Source organism: Eptesicus fuscus, chromosome 1 (assembly GCF_027574615.1).
Source record: "Eptesicus fuscus isolate TK198812 chromosome 1, DD_ASM_mEF_20220401, whole genome shotgun sequence".
NCBI classification, from domain to species: domain Eukaryota; kingdom Metazoa; phylum Chordata; class Mammalia; order Chiroptera; family Vespertilionidae; genus Eptesicus; species Eptesicus fuscus.
This window is the reverse complement of record NC_072473.1, coordinates 93,134,697-93,152,653: the sequence shown is the minus strand read 5'-3', so window position 1 is coordinate 93,152,653 and position 17,957 is coordinate 93,134,697. Positions and strand designations below refer to the sequence as shown.

Genomic DNA, 17,957 nt, shown 5'->3' with positions numbered 1-17,957 from the left:
CTCTGCTGAAACTGCAGCCTTGACTAGCAACCCTGTGCACCCAGGGACAATAAGACCAGCCTGTCCTCTGATTAGACATGCTCCCAAAGTATTCAATGAGGTGAGCAGCTGTCCAGCTGCAGACTTAGCACAACAAGAGTAGCACCTGCTGCAGCAATTGGATCCACCAGCATTGGGACTGCCATTAACATCTCCCAGGGGCATCCTGGTGTCTACTTTGCTATTGAGGAGCTGGTTGGAATTGGAATTGAGGGGGGAATATTAGCTTGAATTCACTGATGGGTTCCTTGAAAGTTGGATACCCCTGTCCTTTGCAAATGGTTCCTAATATTACTTTTAGCATCCCGGGGTCACTCCCTGCTTTCTCTACCTCCTTCAACCTTAGGCCCAACAGGTTAATGGAATACCCACCATTAAATGAAAGCTCCAGGAGCACACAAAATCTGCCAGGGATTCCAGGACACTGCTACTCATAGCCCCTGCCCTCTCTTCCTTCCTATCCTCCAACCCCATCCCTCCCCTGCCTGACTGTATATAGCCTTCACTGTCATTAAATCTGTCTTGCAGTCTAAGATATTACAAACAGCACATTGGGACCAACCACTGCCATCTCAGGCTCTTTACAGACTCTTTACAGTGTGTAAAACCCACACTGTCATTCCTTATTGATCCATTTCATACATGTCTATTCAATATATTGGGTTTCTTTGACCTTTTTTGGCAGAATGTAAAAGAGACCAAATTTCAGTTTGGGAACCAGTGACTTGTTGGTGAGATGCTCCATATTGATTGAATGAATGGACAGGAAAACATGTGACCTGATCATTTCAAAAGAAATAGGCAAGTCCCCTCAGTCAGAGTGGTGGAGCCTGTTCTGTAAGGACGAGGTAGTCAGTGTCCTGCCCCCTTGGTGGATTAAGGCAATGGGTCTGGAGGCAGCTGAATGGTCATGGAGGGGCCCTGCATCTGCCCTCCAGTTGAGCAACTCTGAGCAAGTCCTGCCCCATCCCTGGGTCTCAGGGTCCCTGTCTTAAATAGGACAGGGTTGGACTCCCAGGGTCCTTCTAGATCTACTAGGTGCCCCAGAATCTGTCCCATTTCCACATAAGAGTCAGAGCAGTATCATGAATGAGAACTAAAATTATGCTCATTTTACAAATGAAGAAACTGGGGCTCAGAGATATTAAGTGCAAAGGCAAAGACTTAGGTGTTTCTGCCTTGGGACCAGGGCTCTATGCCACGTTGGCTCCACTGTGCTCTGGGCCAGTGGTTCTCAATTTGATTGTCCACTTAGAATCAGCCAGAGAGCTTTGAAATTTTTCAGAAACCTGGGCCCCACCCCAGATGATATTGAACTAATTCATTTATGGTGGGAGAGCCTGGGAATCTGGGTGTCTATAAGTGATTCTGATGTGCAGCAAGCTGTAGACATGTAGACCTGGGGGATCTCTTATGATATTCAGTCTGCCGTGAGAGTCATGATCACTGTTGTGCTAGCAGGTGGCTCCACACAGCTGTTTACTCCCCTGTGAGCCAAATATGAGGGGACAGTACTGGATGTCTCAGTAAGATTGCCAAAGCTAAAAGGGGGTTTCTTACATGAAAAATGCTTGAAGAGAAATGTATCTGTTAGACTGTTGGTATTTAGGTGATTTTCAAGCCCCTCTCTACCCACTCATATTCCTTCAATCCACTCCCTTTCCCCGTTACTTGCAGGTCATAGCCATTAACATGACAACTACAGGTGACTATATAAATCTTGAAAGAGTATGAAAGAGTAGGAAATACTGCATTTCTAATTGCTTTGTTCCCAAAGATATGCTTTTATAAAATGGTAAGCAGCTCCCCCAAGGTGCATATCCCAGATTGGGGTCTTTTCCTGTTGTTTCATATCTCCCCAACCTGAGGATGCATCTGCAGAGAAGAATTTCTTATTTAAATAGCTTTATACTTTTTTGCACTACAAGTCATTCTCATTAAAAACAAACAAGCAATACAAAAATTTGGAGAATAGAAAGGGAATTGCCAGTCCTCCCCAAGAGGTCACTGTTCCAAATGATTGCATATATGTTTTCCCAAGTTATTTTTATATGCTCATACCAATGTGTGTTAGTGCGTGTGTGTGTGTGTGTGTGTGTGTGTGTGTGTGTGTGTGTGAAAATAAATGGAACCATGCTACAATGACTGTTCTGCAACTTGCATTTTCCTTTAAACGGTGTATCTTAGACAGCTGCCCTAAAGAATATACCCAGAGCTCCTTCATTTCTCTAAAGGTTCTGTTATGTTCCATTTTATCACTGCAACATGATGAATTTAACCAAGACAGGGAAACAACCTAAAAGTTGAATGTCTATGTTATAGTTTTCCTTTTTTAAAAATTTGGGTATCTGTAGATAGGTGCAAATTGAAAATATCTTAGCTACTTCTAGCTTGCTCTCAAATGCCTGCCTTTGACAGCACATTTTATTTAGTGACTTCTGCATAGTTTTGCTGCTCTCTAAGTGGACAAAGAATATCACTTGACTTTCTGAGTTACTTTCTGTGATATTTAGTATTACTGATAGCATAATGCCTTGTTTAAAATGTAACAAGACAGTTTAAATGAACATAGCAACAAAGAAACAAGCATTATGGTCCCAAAGAGATAGTCTGTATTGTAGAAATTTGACAATTATAAGTCTTGAAACTAAAATGTTTTATCTTGCAAGTTTTGCTGTTCATTCGATTTATTGTGCCAAGCCTTTATAAAAATTACCCACCCTCCCCCTCTCTCTCAGCCACAGGGAACCATTAAGAGGAGACAGGAAGGAGACAACTTCCAGTTTCCAGGCATGGCTGACGGGGGTTACCCTAATAAAATCAAGCGGCTTTGCCTTGAAGATGTCACCCTTTCTATGGGCCCAGGTGCCCATTCCAGCACACCCTGTGCAGAGCTGCAGGTTCCTCCATTGACAATGAACCCTAGCCCTTCAGCTATGGGAGCAGCAGGCCATTCATTATTACTCGAAAATAATTCCATGAATGGCAGCATAATGGACTCGCCATTTGTGGTACAACCAAATGCAGAAATGGGACTCAAAGAGCCCACTGTTCCTTACTATGACAAAACCAACAGCATGATGACTGCGGAGCAGGACCAGGAACTTCAAGATCTGCTAGAGGAGTTAACAGAAATTCAAGACCCTTCTCCAAATGAGCTAGATCTTGAGAAGATACTGGGAAGCAAGCCAGAAGAACCACCAGTCTTAGATCACTCCCAGGGAACCCTGGGCACAACTCGCAAGGCTTCAGCTCAGATGCCACACTTGGAGAACCTTGGTTCCAGTAAGGAGTTTGCTTCTGGTTGCAGCCAGGTCACTGGTGTATCACTTCAAATCCCACCCTCCTCTGCAGGGATCAGCTATGCTATTCCCTCCACTAGTAAACAGATGGTCACACCCAGTTCTGCAATAACACAGGCCAAGAGCCAGGTCCAGGCAATGCTCCCCGTGGCTTTGCCCCCACTCCCGGTGCCTCAGTGGCATCATGCCCACCAGCTGAAGGTGTTGGCAGCCAGCAAGCAAGGATCTGCTACAAAGCAGCAAGGGCTCACATCCAATTGGTCTAGCCTGACCTCTCCAGGCCTCTCCCCACCTTACCGCCCAGTGCCATCACCACACCCGCCACCACCTTTCAGCCCACAGAGCCTAATGGTATCCTGCATGTCATCCAGCAACCTGCCAGGGAGCACTCTCCAAGGCTCTCCCAATGCCTTACTCTCAAGCATGGCATCCAGCAGCAATGCTGCCCTTGGGCCCACTATGTCCTATGCTCCCGAGAAGCTCCCCAGCCCATCTCTCAATCAGCAACCACAATTCAGCCCACAGAGCTCCATTCTTGCCAACCTAGTGTCCTCTACCATGAAAAGCCCTCAAGGCCACCTGATGTCTGCTCTACCCACCAGCAACCCAGGACCCTCCCCACCCTACCGCCCAGAGAAGCTTTCCAGCCCAGGCTTGCCACAGCAGTCCTTCACTCCACAGTGCTCCTTGATCCGGAGCCTCACTCCCAGCAGTAATCCACTAAGCCAGCAGCAACAGCACCAGCAAACAAATGCCATCTTCAAGCCCATGGCCACTAACTCACCCAAGACCCTGAGCATGATCATGCAGCAGGGACTGGCCAGCTCCAGGCCAGGAGCCCCGGAGCCATTTACTTTTGGCAACACCAAGCCCTTGTCACATTTCGTTTCTGAGCCGGGCCCCCAGAAGATGCCCTCCATGCCTGCCACCTCTAGGCAGCCTTCTCTACTCCACTATCTGCAGCAGCCTATGCTGACTCAGGCCTCTTCTGCCACTGCCTCCTCCACCGCCACGGCCACTTTGCAGCTGCAGCAGCAGCAGCCTGACCGTTCTTCGTTCCTTCTGCAGCAGATGATGCAGCAGCCCCAGCGCTTTCAGCGGTCAGCAGCTTCAGAATCCATGCCTCCTCTGCTAAGACAGGTAAGACAGCCTTATATCTGGTTGGGTTCCTTGGTTTTTGGAAGTAAGACCGTGTCTCATACTATTGATACCTGGCTTTGGAGGCAATTCCAAGCTCTAGTCCTCCCTGAGACTAGGCTTGACTCTGGAAAAGTTTGTTGAAGCCAGCTAACTCTGGCTGGTTGAAACACAGAATTAATTAGGCCAAGGTTATGGTTTCAGTTCTTGTGCAAGAGGAAAGCTGCACCCACAGGTGCTGCCAGGCGAACGATCGAGGAGTGACAAGTCACAATTGTACAGAACTGCCTTCTCCTATACTGGGTAATGGAACATGTTCCCTCACACAGGACCAGTGAAAGCTTCAAAGGATGCAAGAAAATTGCACTGAAGCATTTAAATCTTGTCCTTGCTGGCATAAGGCTAAACACTTAACCTTCTAGAAATGCCACAGCAGACTTCTGCTGAGCAGTTCCAGTGTACTATTATTCACCACTGTGCTGGATGCTGAAGCAGTTCATAAATGGAAAGGACAGATGCATGTAAGGTAGTTACTTTTATCATCTCCATTTTACACACAAAGAAACAGAGGCTCAGATTGTTGAAATGACTAGCCCAGAGTCACACAGTTAACAGGGCAGAGCAGGAACTTGAACCCAGGCAGTCACCCTCCAGATTCTGCTTTTCTCCAAATTACCGTGACTTCTCTCTCCCTCAACTTCTACAGTCTTATCAATTACTAAATTCAGCTGATTCTGCCTGGGTGGTGTTGATCATAGTTCCCAATTTTCATTGTTCTGATCCCTACCTGTATTGTTATCTATTGCCATGTACCAAATTACCTCAAAACATCTAGTTAAAACAACATATATACATTACCTCATGGTTTCTATGGGTGGGAATCCTAGCATTGCTTAGCTGAGTCTTCTGTCTTCAAGTCTCTTCTAAGGACTGTAATCATATCAAAGCTCATCTGGGAAGGGTCTACATCCAAGCTGACTCCCATGGCTGTTGGCAGGAAGCAGATCTTTGCAGGTTGCTGGACTGAAGCCTCAGTCCTCATGAAACATTGACCAGAGGCCTTCCATGATTCCTTTCCATGAGGTTCTCTTCATAGAGCATCCCACAAGATGGCAGATGGCTTCATCTGAGTGAGCAAGACAGAAATATGCCAACAAGAGAGGCAGAAGGAATGCCAAGAAGTTATAAGTTGCAGGTTTTTGTTTTGTTTTGTATTTTAAATATCTTTTTATGGATTTCAGAAAGGAAAGGAAAGGGAGAGAGATAGAAACATCAATGATGAGAGAGAATCATTGCCTGGCTGCCTCCTGCATGCCCCCTACTAGGGATTGAGCCTATAACCCGAGCATGTGCCCTTGACAGGAATTGAATCTGGGACCCTTCAGTTTGCAGGCCAACGCTCTAACCACGGAGTCAAACCAGCTAGGGCAGAAGTTGCAGTTTTTATAACCTGGTCTTGAAAGTGACATTCCATCACTTTTGCTATATTCTGTTCATTAGATGCAAGTGTGAAGGTGTGAATACCAGAAGGGGATTACATGAAGATGTAAATACCAGGAGGCAGGGATCAGTGATGTCTGCCAGGATACTATGCCATGGTCCCTCTTTCCCATTGCCTATGTCCAGGCCCTGCTTATGTCCAGGCCCTCTTGATTCTTTGTCTGAACTCATACAGTTGACTCTTACATTAGTTTCCCCCAATAATCCATTCTTTGCTCTAAGCATTACATTGCTATAACAGAGACCTGATCATGTTTCATACTTGTTCAGAAGTTTCCAGAGGCCCATAACCTGGCTCCATCAATTTCGTTGGCAGTCTCCATTGGGCCCTGATTGGAACTTCATTTCTATAACCCAGAAGTGCTTGCAGGTCCTGGCCCATTCTTGGCCTTTACCACCACTATTCCCTCTACCTGGCCTTCCCTTACCACCTTTTCTTTCCTATCCCACTCTTACAATCCCTAAGATTCAGGCACCTCTCCAGGAAGCTTTTCCCTGGCTTGCCTTGGTACTTCTCTCTCCCACTCTGCCTTCCCCTCTGTAAAGGAAGAGGTAGCCATAATGTGCTTAGCCAGGGATCTGGCCCAAGTGAAACACCTGTCAGGCTGCCCTCTTTCCTGAACACCCTGGATGTGTGTGACCCTGGTAGCCCCTGAAGGATAGAGACTATGCCTTTTTCATCCATGTCTCATGAAGCATAACCAAACAGAGTGCTCCACCCCAGGGAATCGGTCCTTTAGTGGATGCACACAGCAAGCAGAGCTCCTGTGGGGGTGGCAGGATGAGCTTCAGGCCTTTGTCCACAGTTCGTGAGCACTTCAGTTTGATTTTGTTATAGGTCATGTGTGGTCATGGACTTCTGCAGCTGTCTCAGTGGAGTGCCAGTATCAGCACTGGAACTCTTACTCTGGCAGGCAAGATCCTCAGCCTAGAGCTATGTCACCATCTAACATTGTGAGCCTTTTGGTTTTTCTATGTCTTCAATGGGGAACATTGTAGCCTGATTATGTTGCCTCAGAGCTGGATCAGAGGGGGAATTCTTAATAACTGGGGTTATAAAAATCACATCTAACCAATTACCTAGGTGGAGTTGGAGAAATTGTTCAGGAGAAAGACTGAGTACCCAAGCTCCCTGAAGCTAGGAAGGACTCAGGCTGCCTCCCCCAGGAGAGGCACAAGGCTGGACTCCCTGAATAGGATTCTCTTGCTGCCAGAAGCTGCCTTCTCAAGCCAGCACCAGCCAGTGCCCACAGGCTAAGCATGCAATACAGTACTTCACCTGCCATTTCCCATTTTAATCCTAAGAGGAAGGGGCTGTTATCACTCCCTTTAAAGCTGAGAAAATTTAGGCGCAAAGAAGTCATCAGTTACCCACAGTCATACAGCAAGTCAGGGCCAGAGCAAGAAGTCTCACTACAGAGCCCACACTCATAACCTCATGCACAGGGCACTGTCTCCAGAGGCTGGGCATGATGATAGGTTGTTTGAGGATTAAATATGTTAATACATCTAAAACACTTCAAACAAGGCCTGGCACAAAGTACCTGCCAATAAAGTTTTGCTATAACTATGACCCTTAACTCCTGACCCTGAGCTTCCAGATCTATTTTCTGGTAGCTAAGATGTGATTCTCAAAACTGGTGCTGTCTCAGGACAGAGTACACAGAGTGCTCTCTCTAGACTCCATGCCCACTATGAGATTGACAAGAGCTGTGGAGCCTACTAGCTTTATGGGCTCTTCCTATTCTAGGCCCTGCCCCACCTAGACAACTCCAGGCAAGGTGGAAAAAGAAAAAGGGGCATTTTTGTTCAACTGGCTGGGATTTCCCTTTTGTTTTCTCTGGAGCTCTCTCATACTCTCACTCTACCCCTCTACATAGCACCCTGTTCTGTATATGGCATTCTTCTAGCCAAAATGCACTGAGCAGGACTCCAAGCTGGGCACATGAACAGCTCTGCTGTTCCTTCTTGTGGCCTTTACTCATTCACTTTAAGGCCTAAGAACTTAGCCCTGGCCAGTCTTACAGGGGTGAGAAAAAAAGAAAGGAAAAGGAAAGTGTTTGAGGAAATAGCTAGGTCACCCATTCAAGGACAAGACAGCAGCCCTAGTGGTGGGGAAGGACATGCTTCTTGTTTCCAGCATGGTGAACTTGTCAAGTTTTACTGATGGCCATACTCAGCCCCAGCAGACACTTCTTGCTGACTATATGGCATTGACTAGCTCATTGATCTTCCATGGACAATGGTGGTCACTATGGGAGAACTGGGCATTCATTTTGATCCAGATTTTTTAAAGTTGTAGTTTCTAAATGTAAGATGAGAAACCACCTCATGAATAAATAGAAATGCCAAATTCAGCTATCTAGAGGAGCCCATTCTTATTTGCAGACTAATATTTCCAATCTTAGGAAATTTCACTTTACCATTTGAGTGAAAGATAAGGTAAAAGGCAAATGCCATCTGACGTCTGGGCAGCAGTTCTGCATGGTGGTATAAGAAAGAGCACTGGAGGCAGACAGAACTGGCGTTCAAGTCCAGGCACCAACACTGACTGGGCCGTGTGCCGGTAGCAATGTCTATTATCTCCTTGAGCCTCAGCTGCACATCCCCATCTCTTAGGGCATTACATGACAAAGGAGACACTAAATTGAACTTGAGTAGACCCTTGCCCTGTGCACAACACGTGCTCAGTCAGGACTGCTGCAAGCTCCTGGTCCTGCCTGGGTCTGAGACCCATGGGTTCAGATGCATATCCAAATTCAGGACATCTGGTACTTTAAAAAGGTAATACAGTGCATATACCAAAAATCACACAACCCTCCAATGGAATCTGGGCAGCCTTTTATTACTTTTGCAAATAAATATGAATATTTAACTAACTCCAGGTCAAACTTGGTCACCAAAATTACAAAAATAAAATAAGCTTTCAGAGCTTTTTGGACAGGAAATTTCAGATACAGAATGTGGACCTGGCATTACTAAGGGAGGGACTCCTTTCAGAGTTGTGACACCCAGCTCTGGTGTGTTGAATTTTAATAACCTCAGATCTCCTCACTGTATTCCCCACCCTGCTTATGAGGCTCAATGACATCTCTCTGTTTTTAATCAAAGTGAAGCAAAATGAAATTTAATTTCATGCCCCTTTACTCTGAAGACTATTAGAGATACTTTAAGGTATTGGAAATGTCGAACAATCAGTGTTAGGACTTCAGTGTTACCATCAGCCAAATTTACCATTGACAAATTAACCTCAAAAGGCTGAAACAGGTACATCAAGGAAATGGGACTTGTGCTCTGGGAGAGTTGGGTACCCAGAGTGCCTTCAGGGCACATTTGAAAAGCTGGGAGTGTAGCATCATGGGGAGGAGAGATGGGAGGGTGGCCAGTTGGAATAAGAACAAAAAAGGCTTGTAATCTGATCCTTGAGGCAGGCCAAAGCACCGGAGGAAGGGGGCAGCTGCAGAGAAACAGACCAAAGAGGCGCATGATATTGCTTGGACAGATTTTGAGAGAGGCAAGAAAAGGCTGGACTTGGCTGTTCCCAGGTTTCCTTTATTTCCTACCTTTAAGGTAAACCTCCCATATCCTTATCATAGGCAGCTGTGAAAATCCAGCAATTGTGGAGATGATGGGTGAATCTACAGAACTTGCCATCTTCCCTCCTCAAGGGGCCTTTGATGGGCATCTGGGCAACTCGGTCTGAGGTGGGGCATTGGGGAATTCCTCTTGCTGCCCTCACACACTGGCTACTCTTGTCCCTGATGAACTGAGCACTCCAAAATGCAGAACTCCCAGCACCCAGGGCCGAAGGGAGCTAGCAAAGGGCAGGGGACGCCAAGGCTTTGGTCTTTGGACCTTGGCAGGGCACAGGCCTTGGAGGCTTGGCTTGAGGCTGGGTTCAAGAGAGCCCAGGCTTTGGATCACTTGGGTCCCAATCCCAGCTCTGCCTCATTCAAGGTGTTTACAAGCTGTTTACCCTTTGAGCTTCAGTCTCCCCATCAATAAAATGGAGATACTAGTATACTTATCTAATGGGGTTGCTGGGAGGATTAAATGAGATGAGGTAAAAGTGCTTGCACAGGACCCGTCATACAATAATACTCATCAATGTTAGCTGCTACTATATCAAGAAAGTTCCTGAAAATCAGAACACCAGTAACCCAGTGGAATGGGTTTAGACTGCCTCCATGTCCAGGTTTCTCTTTGGCTTCCAGGGGTAGGTGGTGACTTGGAGAGGAGAAGCAGGAGAGTGCCTCCTAGGGGTGTCAGGGACAACATTTGTCAGGTGCTTGAGAGAAAACCAATTGGCAGACACAAGTTGGTGACCCCAGAAAGGAGCAGAGCTTCCAGGGGTCATATGAGTGCTGCCTATCCTGCATAGATACTGAGTAACAAATAGACACCCAAGGATGACTTAGGTGGGCAGAGAGTTGGGTAAGAGGAAGCCCAATTCTACCTGCAGCCAGTTTAATACTAACCCTACTGCTTGCAGCAGGCTGAGGGCCACCCCTGGTTTTCAGACACAGAGAGAGGGCCCTCTATTGATAGGCAAAGAGAGTGAATGGGAAGAAGAATGCAGGCCAGCCTTGCCAGCTGCCCAGCACCAATGCCTCTAGGAATGTTGATTCTGCTTGGTCATTGGCATTGGTGAATTGGTATTTCTGGCCTGCATTGGTTTATTGTTGTTGTTGTTGTTGTTGTTGCTGGAGCATTGCTCAAACCCCGGGCCCCGGATGGATACTACAGCATGCAGGGCACCCAAAGCGCCTCCAAAAAGAACCTTTGCAGAAACTCAAGATTCCTTTTTGTTTGGATTTCCAGGGCTGGATTCACCTGCTCAGTAGAGCAGAACCTTTAATTACTACTGTCTCAATTAGCACTGCAAATTAAAATCTTCACATTTGAGCTATGATCTCTGAAAATAAAAATGATAAAACCAGGTTACTTGGAGCAAGACAATCCCCTAATCTTGTCAAAGTTACATCAGTTCCATCTACTACTGGAAAGTCAGGAGAGATGGCAGCCAGTGGGCCTTCTCCTATTCTCAAAAATTGTTCATTGACATTTAAAAGTAAATGACCATTGTCTTGCCAAAATACTTGACTCCCCCGCCCCCATCCTGTTTCCATCCCTGTCCCAGAATCAGATGCACCACATATTTTCAAAAACATGCCTGTGACCTTGGACTTGCAAGTCCCTTCTCTGGCTCCCTTTAGTTCTTCTCTTGTTTTGAGGATAAGGGTTGTGGGAGAGCAATACTGCTCCCCATGTTATGAGAAACATTTCTTTGCGTTTATCTTTTACTAATTCTGGCAAGGAGTCACAGATTTCATTACAAAGGTTAGTTCTGCTGAAACACAAGAGCAAAGGCCTCTAAGGGAAGCTCTGTGCTGCAGTAAGGGGTTGGGGGGAGGGGACGGAGAGACAAGTCAGGTTTCAAAGAGCCCATGAGTTCTGTCTGACTGGGATCTTGCCCTGCTCACATCTCCTCTACCAGATATGCCAAAGTTTTACTGAATAAGCATCTTTATTTTGTACTTAAACACTATTGTACATACACGCTTAGTTTTTACTTTCTTTCTAAATTGGGCCTCAAAGAACTATTTAGTTTGGGGAAACTTTTTTTTTAACTGCTTTGGGAAGAAATATAATTAGACATAGTGTAACATATTTTGAAAATTTAGGAACCAATGTCTCAGTGTTGAACAAGTTTTGTTTTAGTCACTCTGAATTGCCAGGAAATGAAACTCCATAGGCTGTTGAATTTAGGAAATACAGGCTCAGCACTTGGTACTAATGTTACCAAGAATTAGATTGTTGTTGTTTCTTTTTGTTTTCTGAGAACTATTAATGATCCTCTACCTCAATGCTATGTTCCTTTTTTACAAAGCAGAAATTTGAAATGAGCTTCTGGTCAAATTAACCTTTTAAAAATCAACATTTTTTTCTGTCAGTAGTTGAACGAGTGAGATAACATATTGCAGTGAAGCAACATTACTTTTTGGCCCTGGAGTATCCATCACTCAGTGAGATCAACACCAAAATTTACTAGAATGGAAAAATCCCCCCAATATAGATGCCTACATAATACAGGTCAATCAATATAGTTTTATAATTACTTAGTCATTGATTTATGGAAGCTGAAAAGGCAACCCTTTTCAGAAGTCTTTATCAAGTTTTTTCTTTGCTCATTTTGTCTTAACATATCTAAGAGAAACAATCAACTTTTCTGAAGTTGAGGTGCCCAAAATGAGACATCTTAAAAACAAAGTGTATAAATTATTTTGTACTAAATTCATTAAAACATCCTGCATATTTGTCACTGAAAAGCAAGGAAAGGAATCTCATTTCCATTTTCAGAAAGTAGAAGAGGGCAGACATTAATCGTTATGTCGTGCTCCTTTAAACTGTAACTCTTCATGAATATTTACAAGCCCAAGATGTAGAACAGCACACAGAGAGGCAGTCCCATTTCAGATTATGAACCCAAATGAAAAGTTAGCAAAATATAAAAAATGTCTTAGGTGGGTGGAATATCATAGTGGACTTGCTCCACTCAGCTGTGGCCCTAACGCCTACAGCCAGCATTGTCACTGAGTGCAAGAATGGATGGCACCAGAGTAGCCATGTGGGTCAGAGATGTGACCCATCCAAGCAAGCAAGGGATGGGTATGAAAAGGGTTCGACTGCATTCTTCCACTCCTTCCTGCACCCTCCCCAACTTCCCTCTCTCAAATCCATTAATGGCCCATATCACAGATTTATGGAAACCTCTCCTGAGTACATTTGTACTTTTAGCTTCCTCTGTCCCTTGGGCCTCCTGTGTAAAGCAAACATGTGTGTGTTCTGATCTGACTACTTGTGAACTTGAAGGGGACAGCAAAGGGTAGAACATTGCTTACAGTTAAAACACCCCACCCACAACCCCAAAGAAAAACTTTCTGCTTTTACCTAAGGAATTGACAAAGTTTGGATTTTCATTTGATCTCAATAACTTGCGCACAGTGACTGGTGCTAATTTGTCTGTTTTATTTGTGTCCTGTTGTTAGATGAGGGTTTATCATCTTAGTTCTTCTCATCAAAAGCAGTGAGGTTGATAAAAGCTAAAAGTAATGTAAAGATCCAAGCCCCCTCCCCAGGGCCATGTCTATGGCCATGCTGATGAAAAGTTAGCAAAATATAAAAAATGTCTTAGGTGGGTGGAATATCATAGTGGACTTGCTCCACTCAGCTGTGGCCCTAACGCCTACAGCCAGCATTGTCACTGAGTGCAATAACCCAAATGAAAAGTTAGCAAAATATAAAAAATGGATACTCCTAGCAGACCTGGCCCTGTCTCCTGACTACCAATGCAATCGCAGTTTTTATGACAGTGGAATAAAAGTTCAGCATTGATCCATTTCTCCCACATTTCGGTCCTTCTCTTCATGTTAACTGAACTTCTTATTAGAACAGAAAATGTGCAGCTTGAAATCCCAGAGTCTACAGATCTTGATTCAGTTATTAGAGCTAGGTAGGTGCACAGGAAAATGGCAAGTGGGCACTTGAGGAAATTGTCATGTAGCCCTGAAGGCCTGAAAGATGTAAACCCTGCTCCATTAGAAACTTTTCCAACTCTTGATTTGCTTTTGGGAGTTCTGGATTTGAGGCTAAATGCACAGGTTCTATCTGACTTCCCCCTGCCCTCTGTCACCTGCTACCAAGTTTGGCCATTCTCCATTTATGAACAGAGGTTGTGAGCATAGTTGTGGCAGCTAGGGCTTTTTGCAGGCCCTTGTCTGGGTGGCATATGAAGACAATTTGTTAAAGCCAGCCAACTCTGTGGAACAATAGGTGAAGGTTGAGTCCTCTTTTGCAATTTTGAGTAATGATCATTTATTTCCATGTGACAAAGCTTTGGAATGTGGGAGACCCTAACCACCCTGAGTGGGTATAAGTGGGGTCAATGCCTTGACCCTTTCCTTGTATCAAGCAATGCTTTCAAAGATGAGCTCTGAAGAATATAAACACAACACTTAAATATGACTTTCTAATTTCATGTCCTCAAAATACAAAAATTTGACACCCATTAAGATGCTATTATATAAAAAAAAAACCCACAAAATAAGTATTGGCAAGGATATGAAGAAATTGGAAACAATGCTGTGCATTGTTAGTGGGATTGTAAACTGGTGCAGCCACTGTGGAATACAGTATGGTGGTTCCTCAAAAAATTAAACACAGAACTACCATATGACCCAAAAATTTGAACAAGTTCACCCATATCATAGCAGCATTATTCACAATAACCTGAAGGTGGAAACAACCCAAGTTCCCATCAGTGGGTGAATGGATAAACAAAATGCAGTATGTCCATAGCATGGAAGGAAATTCTGACAAATGCTGCAACTTGGATGAACTTTGAAGACATTATTTTCAGTAAAATAAACCAGGCACAAAAGGACAAATGCTGTATGACTCTACTTCTAGGGCGTCCCTAGAGTAGTCAAATTCATAGGAACAGAGAGAAAAAATGTGGGTTCCTGGGGGGTGGGGAATTAGTGTTTAATAGAGTTTCAGTTTGGGATGATGAAAAAGTTCTGCAGATGAAGGATGGTGATGGCTGCACAACAATGCTGTACAATTAAAATGGTTCAAAATGGCAAATTTTACAACAATAAATGAATGAAAAGGAAAAACTGACATTTTAAAACATTAGCTAATCTTCCTTAATCAAAAACAGTGTTTTATTTTCAAATAACATTAGCGCCAGATATAAAGGCAGCAGCAAGCCAAGCTGCCTGTTTTCTGTTGGAGAGAGGAGCAGTATTGACTGCAAGCACACTCATCATTTGTGTGAGCCAGCTGGGTTTTCTGGATGTCTTAGTGAAATGCATACATGTTAAATGCTAGGGATAGGGTGCCTGGGCATAGGCTTACAAATAACTTCCTGGTAAATTGAACACAAGTTCTGTCCTTTTCTGTGCATTTTGGAGAAATTACAACATGTGGGTGGGGGAACAAAGAAATGACTGTACACAGGAAAGAACATTATCTGTATCTGAATGGTATAAAAAACCCCACTTGCTTCATTGGTTCTCTGGTGCATCTGCAAGTCTGGAAACACTAGGATGACTCATGATTTGCTGATTAATACAAGAGCCAACAAAATAATGTTAGGGACTCATTGTCTGTGATTTGCTTTCTATGCAAACTGTCCCTCTGGAGTAGGTGCTAGGACCTGGTGTAGAATTCTGGAAAGGTTAAGGATCTAAACAACAATCAGAACCAGCTCCTAAGGCCTTGGCACTGGCACTCAAAGTAGAAAAAAAGAACCTCTGACCAATGCCCAAATATCTTTTGGAAAGTTGACACACCTGGTCATTGTGTCCCTACTCACACCTCAGCTCCCAAGACTTTGGTTTCTGCCCTTCAGGGCTTGGTGATATCCACTTTTTAACCAAAGTTATTTGTGTTTTGTTTGCACCCCACTTGATAGCAGACTCCTCAGCTACAGGAAGATGTCTTCTCTAGTTCTATAAAAGTGAGCTGAATGAATGACCCTTTGAATGAATGAATGAATACAGTAAGGAATGAACTAATAATAAATTGCATCTGTTAGCCTTTGAAAAATTAAGCTCTTGAGACTCTTTTGAGTGGTTTAGAGTGATTATTGATAGGTACTCCTAGTCTTCAAGTCTTGGAGGCTGATGAACTCATATTCCCATATTGGGCCAAAGGGAGGACTCTGCATCGGCACATAGAGCCCCCACCTTCTCATCATGACCCATTTTTCTGGTCCAATTGGGCTCTTGTCCTTCTATAGAACTTGGGAAACCCTTGCCTACTGTTCTACAAGTGTGATATCTGAATACATGTGATTTATTCAACCTCCAACAAATACACAGTTGTATCCCTCCAGTGATAATATGTACCGGTTGTTCTGTTGTGGTGGTGATGGTAGTTTCATGCATTTTAGAAGTACAAAAAAAAAAAAGACATCTGGTTGCCATTTCATATACCACAGTGAGAAAGCACATGATAGAAGAAAAGTAAGAAAATAAAAATAAGAAAAAAATTTTTAAAGAGCTGACTTATAAATTCAGCCTACTCATTGCATTGCTTTTATCTCAGTTAAGATTCATTTATGCCACTCTGGGGCAGCACCAATATTTCTAATATAAATCAATCTATTTCAGTCAATCCTGAGAGTAGTGAATGGTCTTCACTTCACACAGTTCTTTTTCTTCTCCTCCTCCTCCTCCTTATTCTTCTTGATCTTGTTCTTCTTGTTCATGTTCTTATTCTTGTTCTTCTCCTTCTTCTTCTGATAACACAGTATTCAGTGTCAATGTTTTGAAGGTTGTTCAACATATTTTTTCTCCTATCAGGCTTAAAATGTAACTTATAATGACACTCGGTTATATTTGAATAAGCTGCCACCATTGATTAATTTTTTTCAAATTAAGAAATTTATTTTACTAGTTCATAAGCACAGATTTTTATATCCTTTGTAAAAATTATCTTTCTGGGGTATTGTTTTGATTCTTTTGGTTTTATCATTTTCACAACTATATTGTTAGTCACTTTTACTTGCTTTTTAAGTTTTCCTTTGAAAGTATTTTCTTTAGAATAGTTACATCACAAGGCAGTTCTTTCCCACCACCTCCTAGAAAGTTCTCCTGTCTTCCTTATTGTCCTATTAACTGATATAGTTCAAGATAGACACAGATCAAAGGAACAGAATGGGGTGGAAAGGGGCAGCCTCTGGCAATGGCCTTGACCATGTTGATTCCCTCTGAACTCATATAGATCTAGAATCACAAAGATCTGTTCTATCTGGCTCTTTCCTTAGCAGCTGGTGGTCAGGACATATGTTCTGAGCTCTGTCAATGCATCATTACCCCATACTGCAAAAGACAAGATTGTAACAGAAGACCCTAGATAAAAACTGTTAGTCAGCCTTTGGACTGATGACATGGCCTTGGGAACTTAACAGACTCCACAGTTCTACTGCAAGCAGGATATCTGCTTGTGAGTTGTCAGAACTAGATTGACATCCAGTTTAGGGTTTATAATTCTTTTCCATGCCCCATTTTTTAGGCAAACTACAAAATCTTGATATCGTTAGATCTAGTCCAATATGTTCCGCAAGACGTCATAGCCTTTTAGAAATGTGAAGACAACTGTAACTGAGTCTTCCCTCCCCTGCCCAATTCTTTGCCCCAATTCTGGCTGCTTGTCTCTGAACTAAGCACATGATATCAGAGTGAGGCCCTCTAGGTGGATAAGGCTCTGACCAAAGTGCTGAAGATGTATTAACCCTGCACAGAGGAAAGCAAGAGGTTCACTCTCCTTGTTCCCATTAATACCATTTTGTTTCTGCCCCACCCCTAAATCTCACTTTCATTAGTTTTAACCACATTCCCCATCTGCCCTGCCTGAGCTCATTATCCAGGCAAACTACAGCTTATAACTTTCCCCTCCCAGAAGAGGTTCCTAAAAGCAAAATATTTCTCTGTAACCCTACACATGATTCATGTCTATTTCCAACTCTCCTGATAGATGAAGTTTTTGATATAATATTGGACTAGGGATTGAGAAAGAGAATGAACCCTCATGATTGTTTTTAGAGCTATCAGCATGCTACTCAGAAACACCTCTTACAGGCTTTTAATTTTTTGTTTACAGTTATTGCCTCTGAAATCAAATCTCGAGTTTCTGGTATGTTCTTGGACTTTTCAAGGGACTTAAAAATTCAGGGGCTTGGTGCCAATAATTGCTTTTAGGAGTTGGCACTGCCTATTTTCTATAGATGAATTCCAGTTTGGATCATCAATTATTTTCTTCACAGAAACCCACAAAGTACATATTCGAGTTTGCCTTGGAATTGAATATGATCTAGAAATCCTTAATGTTGTTAAGCTAAGCTATTGCTTCTAAAATGTGTATCACATTCAACTAATGCAAAATAGAGTATTTAAGAGCTTGAGTACCACA

At 43.5% G+C, this 17,957-nt stretch overlaps 1 protein-coding gene across 3 annotated transcripts in view; it reads left to right on the top strand.

Moving 5' to 3' along the window:
• Positions 1 to 17,957, top strand: part of MAMLD1 (mastermind like domain containing 1) — a 55,357-nt gene that overhangs the window by 14,019 nt on the left and 23,381 nt on the right. For 2 of the 3 annotated variants that reach the window (XM_054717335.1, XM_054717341.1), the window contains exon 2: positions 2,784 to 4,481. In XM_054717335.1, coding sequence (XP_054573310.1) covers positions 2,784 to 4,481 — 1,698 coding nt within the window. Of the gene's footprint in view, positions 1 to 2,777; positions 4,482 to 17,957 lie in introns of all 3 variants that reach the window. The other variant, XM_054717333.1, reaches the window with a different exon arrangement.